Below are 15,192 nucleotides of genomic sequence, written 5' to 3'. Positions count from 1 at the left end.
CACAGAGTTGGGGGCCCAGCTAGGGGCAGATGCCCCTTTCCCTGGGCTTCTCCACTGGACGCTCTAGCTCCCCTAAGAAACCACGCCTCCGAGAGGAGGACAGCCCCATGCGTCTCCTCGGTGGCTCCCTTACAAACATGAACATTCACACTCAACACATGCTCCCCTTTGACTAGTGTGATCGCTGTGGGCTGTGGCTTTTCAGTGCAGTTTAACTGTTTTCCCAGTTGCCGTGATAGATCTATGGGCTTCAAAATCCTAAACTGCATTGGAGATGCCTGTGCCAGATGCATATCCTAACACCTCCATTTCGAAGAACAAACCTCTGCTTCAAAGACTCAGCCATGCTACCTGGGTCTGGATTCCCGGACCCGGCGTCCTGGGCTCAGGCCTGGTCCTTCCACTCCTGATCCCCCCTCCAGCGGCCTTTGGCACGAGGGCTTGGGAAGCTAGGCCTCCCTCCCCCATCCCTCCCTCAGTGTAATTTGAGAACTTTGCTCACCTCCCCCACCAGAATGTCAACAGACAGGGAAGGACACCGTGGACCTCGCCATGTCTGCCCAGCCTGGTGGGCTGGCCCTCCTCTGCTTTCTGCTGGGTCTGCAGGGGTCTCTGGCTGCAGGTATGGTGGGTGCTGGAGAGGGTGGGTGGAGGTTTCCTCATGGGCCCTGTGAGGGCAGCCCAGCTGTTGGCAGCCAAGCCTCCCAAACCTCGCCCTCACTCCTGTTTACAGGGACATTCCTGCTCACAGGAGCATTTGCTGGCTCGAGTGTGATCTGCCCTCCTTCCAAACAGCAAACAGCCTAGGCCAGTGGTCGGCAAACTGCGGGTCGCGAGCCACACGCGGCTCTTTGGCCCCTTGAGTGTGGCTCTTCCACAAAATACCACGTGTGGGTGCGCACGTACAGTGCGATTGAAACTTCGTGGCCCATGCACAGAAGTCGGTATTTTGTGGAAGAGCCACACTCAAGGGGCCGAAGAGCCGCACGTGGCTCGCGAGCCGCAGTTTGCCGACCACTGGTAGGTTCTCGCTGGCTGTTGGCGGAGAGAATGCTGTTGATGGCACAGGCTTTGGCAGAATTATTTTTCAAAGATTTTTAGGAACCCGTGGCGCGTTCCTGGTCCCCGGTGGCACAGCTCCAGTCGTGCAGCTAGACAAGAGCACGTAATCTGGGGGTGGGGGGTGCTTCCCTCTTGCTCTGCCTTCCTGGGCTTTCAGTTGGCAAGCGCCAGGGACGGCGTGGGGATGCTGGGCTGCGCTGTTCCTCCACCGTGGCTGTGGCTGTGGCCACCCTCCCGCCCCGCAAGGGTGCTGAGAGGCCTGAGAGGGAGACAGGGGGACACACTTTATGAGCCGTCTCGTTATGACTTCACAGTACTGAGTGGTGGCCCTGGTGGAGACAAGGCCCCTGCACTGTCCTCTAAAATCTGGTCCATGTTGCTCTTCAAATCCCCAGTCAAATCTCACAGTGGGAAACTAGCCGGGGATCCCAGTAGTGGTCGCCTGCCCCGGTGACTACAGGTGCCCAAAGGAGACCGGGTCCTGCCCCAGCGAAAGTCGGTGCTGCCTTGTCCTTTCTGAGCTCGGGAAAACGGTGGCAGGTGGTGGGTAGCTTTCATCTCCCTGTTCTAGTCTGTCTTTTCCAAATTCTCTGCAGTAGTCGTGTGTTCCTTTGTCAGACTTGGCTCCGGGTCTTTGAGAACTTTTTGGGGCACATTTGCTCCCCTCCATGGGGACAATTCAGCCCTGGTTGAATCATCCCAGGAGTCTCCATTCTTTGATTTTCCCTCAAATTCTTCCAAACCTGGTAGATTCCCTAGGAATACAGACAGGTGAAACTGCTGTTAAAGAGATGTGGTCTCCGTCAGCCTGGTGGCCTGGGAGCGGGCACTTCCCCTCCTCCCCCTGTCCCCACATGCTATAACCCTCTCCAAAGCGGGTCTCAGTTCATCTCTCCTCTGGGACTCTTAGTGGAAGGTGAGGGATTGTGCTTCAAGTGTGTGATCCTGAAGGGAGAGAGAGCTGGTGGTGGCAAAGCAGAGATGAGCAAAGGGTTTCGATGAGTTAGCTGAGAGGAGAGAACTGACCACATTGGGATGTCACCCGAGTTCCAGAGGAGCTGGAAGGACAGGTCCAGCATGCAGCAAACAGGACCAGTGGGCTTTCAGTGGAGAAATGGAGACAAGAGACGCCCAGCCCCTCTTCACCTGCCACCCGCCCATGTGGCCCCGTAGGACCTTCCTCCCCCAGAGGATCCGCCAGCGCATTCATGCAGCAGCTCTTGATGAAATGCTCTAGGTGCCAAGACACAGCAGATGCAGATTTTTATTAGAGACGTTACATGTGTGGATCGTATACATTTTGGAACAGAATAGTTGCGGATCCCCAAGGTTAATTTATGTACATTCTTTCAATAAATGACATTTGCTCATATGTAAATTTTTCCTTGTAAACATTATACAGTAGGTATTGTTTTATTACCTTCTTTTTCACTTAATACCACATCTTCTTAAGCATTCTGCTTCCTGGCCGCATGGGATGCCATCATCTGGTTGTTTCAGATGATTACTAGCAATAGCTCTCCTGTGGCTAGATTTTCGTGCATGCCTCTGAGTATAGGATAAATTCCTAGACGTGGGAACCAGGTCAGAAGGCATCAGTGTGTTAAATTATAATTTAATGAACATATTGCCTCATCCTTGTATATAAAATTTGTCACCAGCCAGCCATGAAAAAGCGCTCCTGTCTAACATTCAGCCAGGCCTGGACACAGGAATCCTTTGACTCCTGTTACTGAGGGGACGAGACCGGTGTGGATGTTTCTGGGCCATCTTGGCATGGCTGGTTGTAAACGTTTCGTGGAACTCCCATTTTTCAGTCTTCATCACCCAGGAGGAAGCCCAAAGCGTCCTGCACAGGCAAAAGCGTGCCAACTCGTTCCTGGAGGAGCTGAGACCAGGCTCCCTGGAGAGAGAGTGCAGGGAGGAGCAGTGTTCCTTTGAGGAGGCCCGGGAGATCTTCAGGAACACAGAGAGGCTGGTGAGTTCCCCTCTAGGGGGCGCCCTCTGCACCACCAGATAGCTACGTGGGCCCTGTACTGAGTCTTCAGGCAGGGAGCTCTGTGACAGCAGAGGTCGCTCCCATGTCTTGGAGAGCAACTCTCTTCAGTCCGTGGCTGTGAGTGCGACATGCCCAGGGGAACACACAGGCAGCTCCGGCACGCACAGCCCCTCTGAGTCTGGGTCACTTTTCCTCCCAAGAATGACCTCACGTTCCTCAGTCAGAGCTCCTGCAATGCTCCATACCTCCCTGCTATGTCCGGAGACACCCTCATCTCTGCCACACCATGCATCCTCAATGTTGCATCTGAAAATATGGTTTGAACAGCACACCTGCCGTGTGTCCCTTGCCTGTCCAGTCCCCCAGAGCTGGCCCTGCTGCACAGCGATGCTGCTGACAGAGCAGATGTCTGAGACAGTGGCCTGGGCGAGCCTCTCCTGCCACGCCGCCCGTGGGCACCTCTTCAGAGAAACTTGTGTGAGGCACACCCAGGGCACCACTGCTTTCCTCACCTGCCCTTGGTCCATAGGATGGAGTGCTCTTCACTTCTGTTTCCATTTTCTAAACGAGTGTATTTAAAATCTATCACATCCCTTTGAAACACTTCAGTAGGCATGAGGGTCAGGTTATGATGAGATAAGACCACACCTCACACTCACAGGACGTGCCTTACGCTCACAGGACACATACCTCACCTGACAATCACAAGATGCTTCCCCTCGTACTCAAAGGCAAACATTTCACACTCACAGTGCACCGCACACCCAACAGGAAGCCAGGCTATTTGAGACAGAGGCTAACATGACCCTTTCTGTGCAAGCTGGAAATTGTCATACTTTATGGCTGTGTACCAGTTCGTTTTTCAAACAGTTTCAACAGTGTTCGTCTTGTTTTATTCTCATAGCCACCCTGAGAGTTTAAGTTCAGTTGATCAAAAGATTCCTTAGGATATCAATGTTATTGATGGGGCCCTTGGCAGTTCCTAGAGCGCCTTTACACCCATTACCCACCTTCTCCCAGGTCAGCCCCTGTGTGTGGATCTTCAGAGGAGGAAGTGGAGGCTCAGAGTGCATATGTGTCTTGTCCCAGGCTCACAACTCGGACATGGCAGAGCTGGGGCTAGTTGGGGCTGAAACTCGGGTATTTTGACATGGAGAAGGAAATGTGTGACCTCTGGTGACCTTAATCGTCTAGGGTGGGGTAGAACCTTCCCCCTCAGATGAACCCACCTCATCTCCAGAGGAGAGCCTGGCTTCCAGAGCCCATGGCAAAGGGCCCCAGGCAGAAGCCCCAGCCCACCCCTGCCCACCCCAGTTCATCAGCTCCTTGCACGGATTCCATAAATGTCTGCTTCTGGAGAACATATGTCTCATGTGGCTTCCTCTTTGTTCCCTCAGGCGCAGTTCTGGATTTCTTACAACGGTGAGTAGGTAAATGGCCCATTGATTCCCCACCTTCAAGCTCTTCTCCTCAACATACTAACACGGACTCACTACACAGATGGTGACCAGTGTGCCTCAAATCCATGCCAGAATGGAGGCTCCTGTGAGGACCAACTCCAGTCCTACATCTGCTTCTGCCCTGAAGACTTTGAGGGCCGGAACTGTGAGACAAGTGAGAAGTCCCATATCTTGCAGATAGGGTCCCGGGCGGGAGGCTGATGGGCATGGCCTGGCCCTCCGCCATGGTGGGAAGTTGATCTAGGTGACTCTGAAGGCTTCTGTCAACCGGAGAACCTTGGATTTGGGGTTCTCAGTTGCCAATTCTCAAATTTGATGGCCCCCTGTTCCTTTCTGGGAAGCATGAAACCTTTGGGCTCCCAGCACTGGGAAATTCTGATCCATCTGGAAAGGGCACAGGTGAGAGTCACTACATCTCCGCCCAGCTGCCATATATCCTGCCAACCAAGACAGGTGGGTAAACCTGACCTTCCCTACTTTCTGTTACGAAGGTATGAGATTTTTTTCCCCACCATCCATATATTCAAGTATTGCAAAGTTCAGTGGCCTCCCAGACCATTCTCAGGTTCACTAATCTGCTGGAAGGACCCAGAGAACTCACTGAAAACTGATATATTCACAGTTACAGTTTATGATAGCAAAAATATGCAGACTAAAATCCGCAAAGGGACCAGGCATAAACTTCCAGTTGTCCTCTCCCAGGCAATTATATGGACAGTCTTTCACCTCTGAGGCTGATGGGTGACAAGACGTATGGGCATCACCAACCCAGGAAGCCTCAGTGTCCAGAGATTTTACTGAGCTCAGTCACATAGACATGGCTGACCTCTGTCTCCAGCCCCTCCAGAGGCTGAGCTGAGATCCTGTGGCCCAAAGCCCCATGTGAATGATATTCACGTGTGACCATCCCATGTGAGTCAAGGGGCCCAGGGCAAGAACACTCTTTTCGGGCAGATTAAAGGAAGTGTCCAATTTAATCAGGGTGGAGCGATCACCTTGGAGGGACTGAGGTCAAAGGCCAGGCTTCTTTTTGGGGTGTGAACATTGTGACCCTGAAGGAGCTCTTCTGGGCCACAGCCAACTTCTGCTCTAAGCAGAACAGAGGCCAGACAGAGTGAAGGAAGGGGCTTCCTGCCACTTAAATGGGGCCAGAGAGCCTCAGCGTCTGCCTGGCCTTTGATGCCCAGCAGCCCTGGTGGGAATTCACTTCCAGGACCCACTTTCCCAGGGTGGGGGGGGTTCTGCATTTACACAGCAAGACAACTGTTTCCCACAGCAGCCCGCTGTCCTTCACAGTCAGGTCAACGGTTCTCTTTTCTGACTCTTGGGACCAGTGGTCCCTGGCATCAGGGCCTGGCTGTAGAGCAGTCTCATTTCTCTGACCTTGTACTGGCAGGTCTCTGACTGAGTTTGGCTCTTGTACTGTCCTCAGGTGACTCACACTTTTCCCGGGCCCACCAGCTGCTGGGAGGGGCAGTAGTGTAGAGACCACCCCATGCTGGTTCTGTGTCCCCACTGGTTAGGCTGCTCAGACATGGGGGAGCACCCAGACACCAGGCCCCACCTTTCTGGGCCAATCTGCAGCGTTGGGCAGTGCCAGGCTCAGTCTCTGTAGCTGGCAGCTGAGCTCCACCTTCGTGCCCACGGCGGGGTGGCCACCAGGGCTGGCTTTCCCTGACCAGCAGAGGCCCCTTGCGGGCTGTCTCCTTCTGCATTCAGACAAGAACAGCCTGCTGATCTGTGAGAATGACAATGGGGGCTGTGACCAGTACTGCAGCAACCATGTGGAGGCCAAGCGCTCCTGCCGGTGCCACGAGGGGTACACACTCCAGGCTGACGAGGTGTCCTGCGCACCCACAGGTAACAGGCCCTCGGGGATTTGCTCCAAGGGCTGTGTGCTGTTTCACTTTCAGATGGGAAGGGGTGGCATACCATTCACCAAGCATCTACTACCTGCTGACCACTGCGGAGGCAGGGACGAGAATGAGGGTGGGGCTGGCTCCCCTGACCCAAGGGCAGGCCAATGCAACAGGGGGTGGGACAGAGCCCTGGGAGCAGCTCCCTAAATGGGCTTTGGACCCCCTGCCCACCTCAGATGGGTCCACAGGAGCAGAACAAAGCTCCCCCTGCCAGTCCCCTCTGGCAGGAATCTACGCTGCCACACCCAACTGTGACTAGTGACTACACAGCACGTTTCTAGATTCCAAATTCTTCTTAAAGGAAAGCACTTTTCGGAAAATGGACAATGTCTTCAAACCAACCTCATACTAATGGGACTGCAATTCCAAAGGCTGGGGCACCCCAAGCCCTGTGTCTCTTCAGAAGTCAGTGTCCCCAGCATGGTCAAAGCAGCCTGAAATTCAGCTGCCACCTCTAAACACTTTCTTTCCTGGCCCAAGGACTTTATTGGAGCAGACCAAAAACTAAGGGTGAGGTCAAAATAGCAGCCCAGTTGTTGGAGAGGCTGGGTGGCCTTAAGACAGAATATCATTCATCTTTTAGGAACTTCAAGCAGCACTCATCTTTCCCCCCCAAAAAAATTAGCAGAACCCAGTTTCAAGAAGTAGGGCCCTCTATTCCTGCAAAACCAGCCCCTGGCCCTTCTCACCCAGCAGCTCCCACAAGGGCCTCCCTGCACCCAGAGGCTTCCCACAGCCCCAGGAGGAGCCAGAGGCGGAGCCACTGCCTGCAGGGCTCAGAGCCCTCTTCTCACGAGCGCGTTCATCCCTCATAAACCCCCACATCTTGCTGACTTTTGTTTTATACAGTTGAGTATCCATGTGGAAAAATACCTGTCCTGGAAAAAAGAAATGACAGCCAACCCCATGGCCGAATTGTGGGTGGCAAGGTGTGTCCCAAAGGGGAGTGTCCCTGGCAGGTAAGGCTTCAGGGCCCCAGGGTCACTGAAGGGAAAGTGGGCAGGTCAGCCTCAGGGCCACACCCCAGGCCCCAAGTCACTCTGCTCATGGCAGTGCTTCAGTGGGCTTCCTCTCATTCCAAGTCCTGTGTTGACAACAGCCTCCATTCATCTCAGATGTCAGTGCTCCCGGCAGCACCTCTGCCAGCTGACGCCTCACAGGGCTTCATCACGGGCTGCTAGCCTCGCTCCCCTTTTACAGATGAGGAAACTGAGGCCCTCCAACACATAAATGGCAAAGGCAGGATTTGAACCCAGCTCTCTCACCTTCCAAGCTGCACCTACTGTCTGCCTCAGGAAGCTGAGATTTTCTTTTTGGTATGCCAGATATTGTGTTTTTTTAATTTTATTTTATATTAGAGGCCTGGTGCACGACATTCATACACACCGGGGGGGGGGGGGGCGCGGGTGCGGTCCCTCAGCCCAGCCTGCGGGGGTTGTCCGCCTGCCGGCTTAGACCTGCTCCCCATGAAGCTGGCAGGTGGACATCCCCCAAGGGTTCCTTAGCGCTGCCGCTTCTGGCTGAGTGGTGCTCCCCCTGTGGGAGCACACTGACCACCAGGGGCAGCTCCTGTTTTGAGCGTCTGCCCCCTGGTGGTCAGTGCGCATCGTAGCGACCGGTTGTTCCGCTGTTCGGTCTATTTGCATATTAGCCTTTTATTATATAGGATATTTTTAATTATCATCCCTCAACCCCCTCCTCTTTGGCAACCATCAGCTTTTTCTCTGCATCTATGGGCTTGTTTCTGTTTTATCTATTTGTTTTGTTTTCTTAGACTTCATATACGTGAGATCATACAGTACGATTTTTTATCTGTAACGAAGTCCTCCCACAGGCCTGGAGGCTGCCCACCCCCTCACCCGCCACCCCCCACATGTGGTCAGGTCTGTGGGCTGTGGCCCCTCCAGGGCTTCTCTTCACAAGGCTGCCTATGAGCCTGGTCCCAGTTGGAAATGCAGTCTCAGGCCCAAGTGCCTCCTGGGCCAGCACCTGCATTTCACGAGAGCCCAGGGATATGTGTACACTCAAGTGTGAGAAGAGCTGTCACTCTAGACCTGCAAGCTCAGGTCTGAGCCCGAATCAGTGGCTCCTCTTTATCCTTTCATTCTGGGACCCCCGTATTAAACAGCCAAGAATTTTTAGAAATAAAAGTAAATGAATGAGAACCTTGTAAAGGGAATTGGAGAATCACCAGTCATTCTGGTGAAGGGGGTTGACTTCGGGCTCAGGGAAACTCCAATCCTCTCATTTCCCAGCAATCTGGCCCTTCCAGACCAGCCTCAGAAGTTGCACCCACCTGGCCGCCCCGGGTCCATCCCACCTCCCACAGCAGTTGGGGCCCTGGTGGGGCCTCCGCTCCTGGGCTTTGCAGAACCCTGGTGTTGGTGTTCAGAGGAACATCTGAGTTAGGTACATCCAAATAGGACTGAAGTGTTCGCCAGGGTCCCTGTAATTGGGTGGCAAAGCCTCTCGAAGATGGAGGCAGAGCTGGCGGGTATGGGTCTCTGTGAATTCACAGTGGAGAGCTCCCAGGGGGCCTTGCTGGGGTGACTGCAGCAGGCACTGCTTCCCAGCACGCGCTCCCTGTGCCGAACCCCACAAGACCTGGCTTCTCAATATCATTCAACCCCCCACAATCCCACCTGAGAGGCAGGTGCAACTCTCACCCAGTGCAGGTGAGGAACCTGAGGCCCAGTAAGAGCAGCGCCTTGCCCACGGCAGAGCTGAGAGTTGGGCCTGGGAGACCCAGATTCACTTTGTGACCACCACCCCCAGACAGTCTCTTGTAGCTGCAGCCGCAGATTCGCGGTCAGCCAGGGCAGGGCTAGATGCTCAGGGGTCTGCAACCGGAGGGACCCCACCCTGAGCTCAAAGCTCGAAGGTAGCTCTTCTCATCTGTTGTGGGACCATCTTACTGTGGCTTTTCTCTGAGGGGCCCAATAGTTTGGAGGAGACAGGCACCTCCCCAGCACCCTTTGTCCTGCCGTCCACAAGTCGGGACATTAAGCTTCAGACTGACGGACCCATTTCCAGTCTCTTTCCTCCACGGCTGATCCGGCTTCACCACACTTCTCAATAACATGGTGACTGTAGAACACCAGACCAGGACCCTTCACAGGCGGATCTGCCTCACCCTCAGCCAGGCCTCCCTGGCCTTGCAATTCTTCACTGTCCGCAGGCCCTGCCAGACTTTGACTCCTTTCCCACCCATCGTGGGAGATCCTGTAGGGAAAATGTCTCCACCCAGGATTCATTCAAGGACACACTCAGCACCCTCAGTGCTTTTAGGAAGGAAAAGAGGACAGAAGACATGTATTGAGCACCTACTGTGTGCCTACAGCTGTGCCTGGTGCATCACTCTGTTGCGTCCTTGAGCCCTCATCTGCTCTAGGAGCCAGCGCTTGGCCTGATCTTTGTCAGTCAGCTTGCAGGTCAAGCCTGGATGACAGTACAGGGCGGCCCACAGAGGGGTCCAGCACCAGCATCCCCATGCCAGGGCAGGGTCTGTGAGTTCTCTCTCCCCTCAGCTGGATGGGGGAGCAGCCTGCTGGAGAGAAGCTAGAACAGCTTTGCCCAGGAAGGGCTCTGGCGGGCCTCCCAGGGTTTCAGAAACACTGCTATACAGACAAACGCTCCAATAAATGCAGCCCATCCCGGGGGGATGCAGGGAAAGGTGAGTCTCCAGGAAGAGGATCCCAAGGACAATAGGTGACATTCCACCGTCTGTGGTGCCCTCGGCAGGCTGCACTGATCCTGAACGGGGAGCTGCAGTGCGGGGGCACCCTGATCAATACCACCTGGGTGGTCTCCGCTGCCCACTGTTTCGACGGAATCAAGAGCCTGAAGAACCTGACGGTGGTAGTGGGTAGGTTTTGTTTTTACCTCCTGATGAGCGGCCGGTTCTAAGATTCAGGGCATCAATCCTCCAACTTGCACAACCAGATGAACTTCTCCAAAAAGAGGAGTGGGTAGCATCTGCTCAAACCCCGAGGCCCACAAGGAGTCACTGTGGCCACCATCCCTCTCAGCCTTTTTTCCACCCCAAATAAAGACATGGGGTGGGGGTGGGGGGTGATGCTGTACCCACCCCGTCTTGCTTGAGCCAAGAGCCCTGAGGGCGATGCAGCCACCCAGGGCTCCAGGGGTCAACATGGGGGGGAGAGGCTCTGCTTGGTGGAATTATGGGATAATGAGACCCCTGCAGGGAGGGCCAGGCCCTGCCTGGAGTGGGGGAATCAGGCAGTCCTCACCACCTGCCCACAGCTGCCTGGCCCAGCACCCTTCCTCAGTGCCTTCAGCACCCCAGATTCCATATTCACCCCAATTCATGTTCTGCATGGAGCCCAGGGGGGCCGCCCAGACCAGCTTGGGGTTGGACGCAGGGCCCCTCCTGCCCCAAAGGGTCCTTCCCTCGGGCTGCAGGGGGAGGGGTACAGAGGTGCTGGTCTCCCCACAGGTGAGCACGACCTGAGCGAGAAGGACGGCGATGAGCAGGAACGGCGAGTCGTTCAGATCATTGTCCCCGACAAGTACGTCAGACGCAAGACGAACCACGACATCGCCCTGCTCCGCCTGAGCAGGCCTGTGGCCCTCACGGACTATGCGGTGCCCCTCTGCCTGCCGGAGAAGGCCTTCTCCGAGAGGACGCTGGCCTTCATCCGCTTCTCCACCGTGAGCGGCTGGGGCCGGCTCCTGGAAAAGGGCGCCACGGCCCTGGAGCTCATGGCCATTGACGTGCCCCGGCTGATGACCCAGGACTGCCTGGAGCAGTCCAAGAAGGAGGCGGGCTCCCCAGTGCTCACGGAGAACATGTTCTGTGCTGGCTACCGAGATGGGAGCAAGGACGCCTGCAAGGGGGACAGCGGGGGCCCCCACGCCACCAAGTTCCAGGGCACGTGGTATCTGACGGGCGTCGTCAGCTGGGGTCTGGGCTGTGCAGCCGAAGGCCACTTCGGGGTGTACACCAGGGTCTCCCAGTACATCGAGTGGCTCCACAGGCTCATGAGCGCAGAAACGCACTCAGAAGGCTTCCTCCGAGCCCCGCTTCCCTAGCCCCTCAGGGCCGGCTCCGAGGAGCCTGCTCCTGGGACTTAAAGCTGCTGTTGCTTGGGTTGTCCTGGCTTCGATCCTGTAAATTCTTCTGCCCTTATTGGGGTGGGGAGGCGGGGAGGGCGGAGAGAAACAGAGAGACCGAGAGAGACACAGAAGAAAAGAGAGAGAGAAGGAGAGAGAGAAACTGAGAGGTGAGGAGAGAGGAAGTAAGGGGAGAGGTTCTAAGGAGACGGGGAGAGAGACTCAGAGATTCCCAGAGACAGACTGAGCGAATAGAGAGATGAGAGACGCAGGGCCGATGATGAGGGAAACAGGAAGCTCGGCCGTGGTGGACGGGGCTCCGTGACCTGCACTCAACGGCGCATCTCTGCGCTGTCTCACTGCGGACCCGGCAGAGGGGTGCGTGGTTCACTCAGTGACAAGTGCTACTTTCTCTGTCTTTTAACTCTCATATTTTTCTCCCTTATGCAAGTATTTCTTCTTTGTTTCAAATAAATTGGAAGCATCATCCGTTCGTTTTGTGGATATCCTCCAGATCTGTCCTGCACATGCATCTTTTCCTATAACACAGGCTACATAAGAGGCTCCACCCTGTTTGCTGCCTGTTCTCCCCACAAGCAGCAAACCGCTGAATCTCCTCTGCACTCTTCCTGGCAGCCTGCCATTCATGGATTGTCTATATTCCTTTCATGGAGACCCTGGTGTGTATCGTCAAGCTGTGGGTAACATCACAGAGATGAATCTTTTAGGTGGAGGCTGGGTTTTTAAACCGCCTCTCTGATGGATTTTGGAGGCTGTACGTGCCAAAATCCTATACAACAGGTGTTCTCTTCCTACCAAGGCCCAATGGCAGTCCTCAAAGACCGTCCCTGCAGACACCTGCCTGAGAACCACCGGGACGCTCCACAAAGTGCACATTCCCATGTTTTGCCCAGATCAGTGGGATTTGAGGGGGGTAGGACCTGCTGAGTTACAGTTTTATCAAGTCCCTCGGGTGATTATGGGCACACTACACCTAGGGCCACACAGGTCACGAGTGGGAAGAATAAGACAAACATCCAAGTTCAAGTGGGCCCCCCTTGAACTTGACAAAGGCGGGTGGAATGAGCCCAGCGGGTGCACCACTCCCTCAAGGCACGACTGGAGGACAGCGACTGGCCTGTCCCATGCCTGGAGCACTAGTACTTAGGTGAGTGAGCGTGCCAGGACTTGCTCTGCTGAACAGTCAAGCCATATGTAGTTTTCAGCAAGCCACAGCTAAGGCTGAGTCCAAGCCATCTGCTTTTGTAAATGAAGTTTTATTGGGATATACCCATTCCTTTAGGGATCATCATGGCTGCTTAAAACTACAGCGCTGAGTAGTTGGGACGGAGACCGTCGTCTGACCAGAGACCATCTGACCCGCAGTGTACCTTAAGAGACCTGGCATAGGGAGACCTCCTGGAGTCGGGCTGGCTCCTCCTGTAACTCTTGGCCAAGCCACCGCTTATCCTCCTGTGCCTTGTTTCCGCATCTCTGAAATGGGGGCCCCCCTCCTGCTTGTCATGAGGATGACACCAGTGCACAGGGAATGAGGCACCTGGGAGAGCTCGATCATGTCGTCCTGGACCAGAAAGCTGATTTGCAAACATCCAGATGTCCCCAGCTCAGCTGTCCAGGCGACAGGGACTTAGGGGAAATTCTGCAACCAAAATGCAAGAGACCTCCAGAGGCCCTCAGCCCAGCGCATGTCTTGTATCTTCCTGGAAATGGAAGCTCTCTGGATCCTCTTCCTGAGAAGAAAAGGAGGGGGAGGGGAGGTGGAAATGGTCAGGCCAGGAGCCCCCCGACCCACAAGAGGTTAAACGGGCTCCTGGCAGTTCACTGGCTCTGCCTCAGTTTCCCCAGTCATCCGTGCCTCCCTCTCACAGAGGTGCTGGAAGCATGGGCGCCAAGCGACATCAGGACAACCCCTGAAGGCTAACACTTGACGTGCAGATAAACTAACAGTTATAGATCATCTCCCTCTTTTTTTGAGTGGTGCTTCAATCATTTCCTGCCCACCAGGTGCTGGGGACAAGAGGACTCCCACAGATCCAGCCTCCCCCACAGCTGCATTTATCCAGAAACAGCATCGCAGCACAAGTTGTCCAGGTAAGACAGGCCCAAGGCACCAGCTGCAGGTTGTCCCTGAGGACCAGGCTCTGCATGGAACAGTGACCACCCCACAAAAGACCAGGCTGGCCTCAACGTACAGAGCAGGCACATTTCAGGCCTGAACTGATTCACCCCAACTGTTGGTGTTTATTGAACATCTTCTGGGTGCCAGGAACCCTTACGAGGTGCTGGAGACAGAGCAACAAACAAGCCAGATGATAGGACTTATATATATCCAAGTGACCATGGGCCGCCGGTTATGGGTCACCATGTGGGAAGTGTTGTGGGTGGGAGCAGTGTGGAATAGAGTGCAGTCCTTTTCTGTCTCTGTCGCCTTGCCGGTCACTTCCCAGGCCTTCCCCTTCAGAGCCTGGAGTCTGGCTGCAGAGATAGACCCTGGTCAGCCCAGGAGCTCAGGCTGTGCCCCCACGCTTGGTGCCCCAGAGAGGTTACTGCGCTGGAAATGAAGCCTGTACCTGGTGTGCACCCGCTACCTAACACACACCTCCCTCCCCAGCCTGGCTGCCAAGTTGGCAGCTGCTTCTGCTGACCTGAGGTTATTCGCGCTTCCCTGCCACCGGGCACTTGTTGCAAAGAGACTAGCCCTGATGAGAGCCAAGAAATGAGACTCCGAGACTCCGTATTCCCTGGAGACAGTGCCTTCCAGACTTCCTTGGCCCTGAATGAGGGGAATGGAGAGTGGGAGCCTCAGGGAGGGGCTGGATGATGAAAAGGCGGCTGATCCTGATCCTGACGCTCAGGCACCATGCTACCCTCCGAGCGCTCCCAGGGGGCCTGTACTGAGCTGCACAGGAGTGAGAAATGAGCTACACTGCCAGGTCTCTGACTCAGAGCTCTGTCTCCCAACCTAGCCCCAGCGGAGTGTGTTAGGCCAAGGAGCCATCCTGGCACAGCCCTCTTGACCTTGAGCCAACTTGTCCTGTGGTCGGTCAACAGATCACTCAGGGTTCCAGCAGACAGTCCCCACCAGGCACGCCAGGCAGGGGCTATCCTCCCAGAAGTCTGTGTTGGGGCCTGTGCACAAGGAATCCTGTGTGGCGAAGGGTCACAAAATAAGCTCCACCTCCCAGAGCCCCTGAATTTGGGGAGGAAGGTACAAGCCCGGCATGCAGGTGCAGGAGGCCCTCTGTGGGGCCCCAACTGACAGCACCTGGAGAGAGAGGCCTCTGAGCAGGACCAGGTCAGACCCAGAGACAATCAGGACACTGAGGGGGCAAGTCCTGGGTTCAAATCCCACGTGTACCACAGACACTTCACTTCTCCCTAAGCCTCCGTGTTTTCTTCTGGAGAAAAGATGAGGGAAGTGATACTTAGCGTCTATCATGATTGTAAGGATGAAATGAGAGCCACACATAAATGTCTGTAAACTATAAAGTCTCATTTTTACTTTCTCAGAACAAAAAGTTCCCATGCCCAAAGCAGGCCCCCTGGATACAGTTACCGACGAGGTTCCAACAGGACTTCCCCAGGGCTGCCCCGAGCGTGGTCACCTGCCCCCGTCCCTCGCCTCCCCCCTGTCCCTCACCCACAGCCAGCCCAGGCT

The 15,192-nt window shown here is 55.1% G+C and overlaps 1 protein-coding gene across 1 annotated transcript; it reads left to right on the top strand.

Moving 5' to 3' along the window:
* The first annotated feature begins 515 nt into the window (after positions 1-515).
* Positions 516-12,006, top strand: F7 (coagulation factor VII). Its single transcript, XM_081084802.1, has 8 exons — positions 516-622; positions 2,880-3,040; positions 4,459-4,483; positions 4,562-4,675; positions 6,241-6,381; positions 7,290-7,399; positions 10,182-10,305; positions 10,897-12,006. Exons 1-8 carry the CDS (start codon positions 553-555, stop codon positions 11,490-11,492), a joined length of 1,341 nt encoding a protein of 446 aa, XP_080940928.1. The 5' UTR covers positions 516-552; the 3' UTR covers positions 11,493-12,006.
* The last annotated feature ends 3,186 nt before the right edge of the window (positions 12,007-15,192 follow it).

Source organism: Myotis nattereri (genome assembly GCF_964212035.1).
Source record: "Myotis nattereri genome assembly, chromosome: 2".
Classification (NCBI taxonomy): Eukaryota; Metazoa; Chordata; class Mammalia; order Chiroptera; family Vespertilionidae; genus Myotis; species Myotis nattereri.
The sequence above is the reverse complement of the archived record's forward strand: the minus strand, read 5'-3'. Positions and strand labels throughout refer to the sequence as shown.

Bases quoted from the DNA above. Each gene is read 5' to 3' on its own strand.
- F7 (XM_081084802.1), top strand. From the start codon at position 553: ATGTCTGCCCAGCCTGGTGGGCTGGCCCTCCTCTGCTTTCTGCTGGGT. The intron at 3,041-4,458 runs GTGAGTTCCCCT...TTGTTCCCTCAG, and splicing joins TCAGGAACACAGAGAGGCTG to GCGCAGTTCTGGATTTCTTA. The intron at 10,306-10,896 runs GTAGGTTTTGTT...GTCTCCCCACAG, and splicing joins GAACCTGACGGTGGTAGTGG to GTGAGCACGACCTGAGCGAG.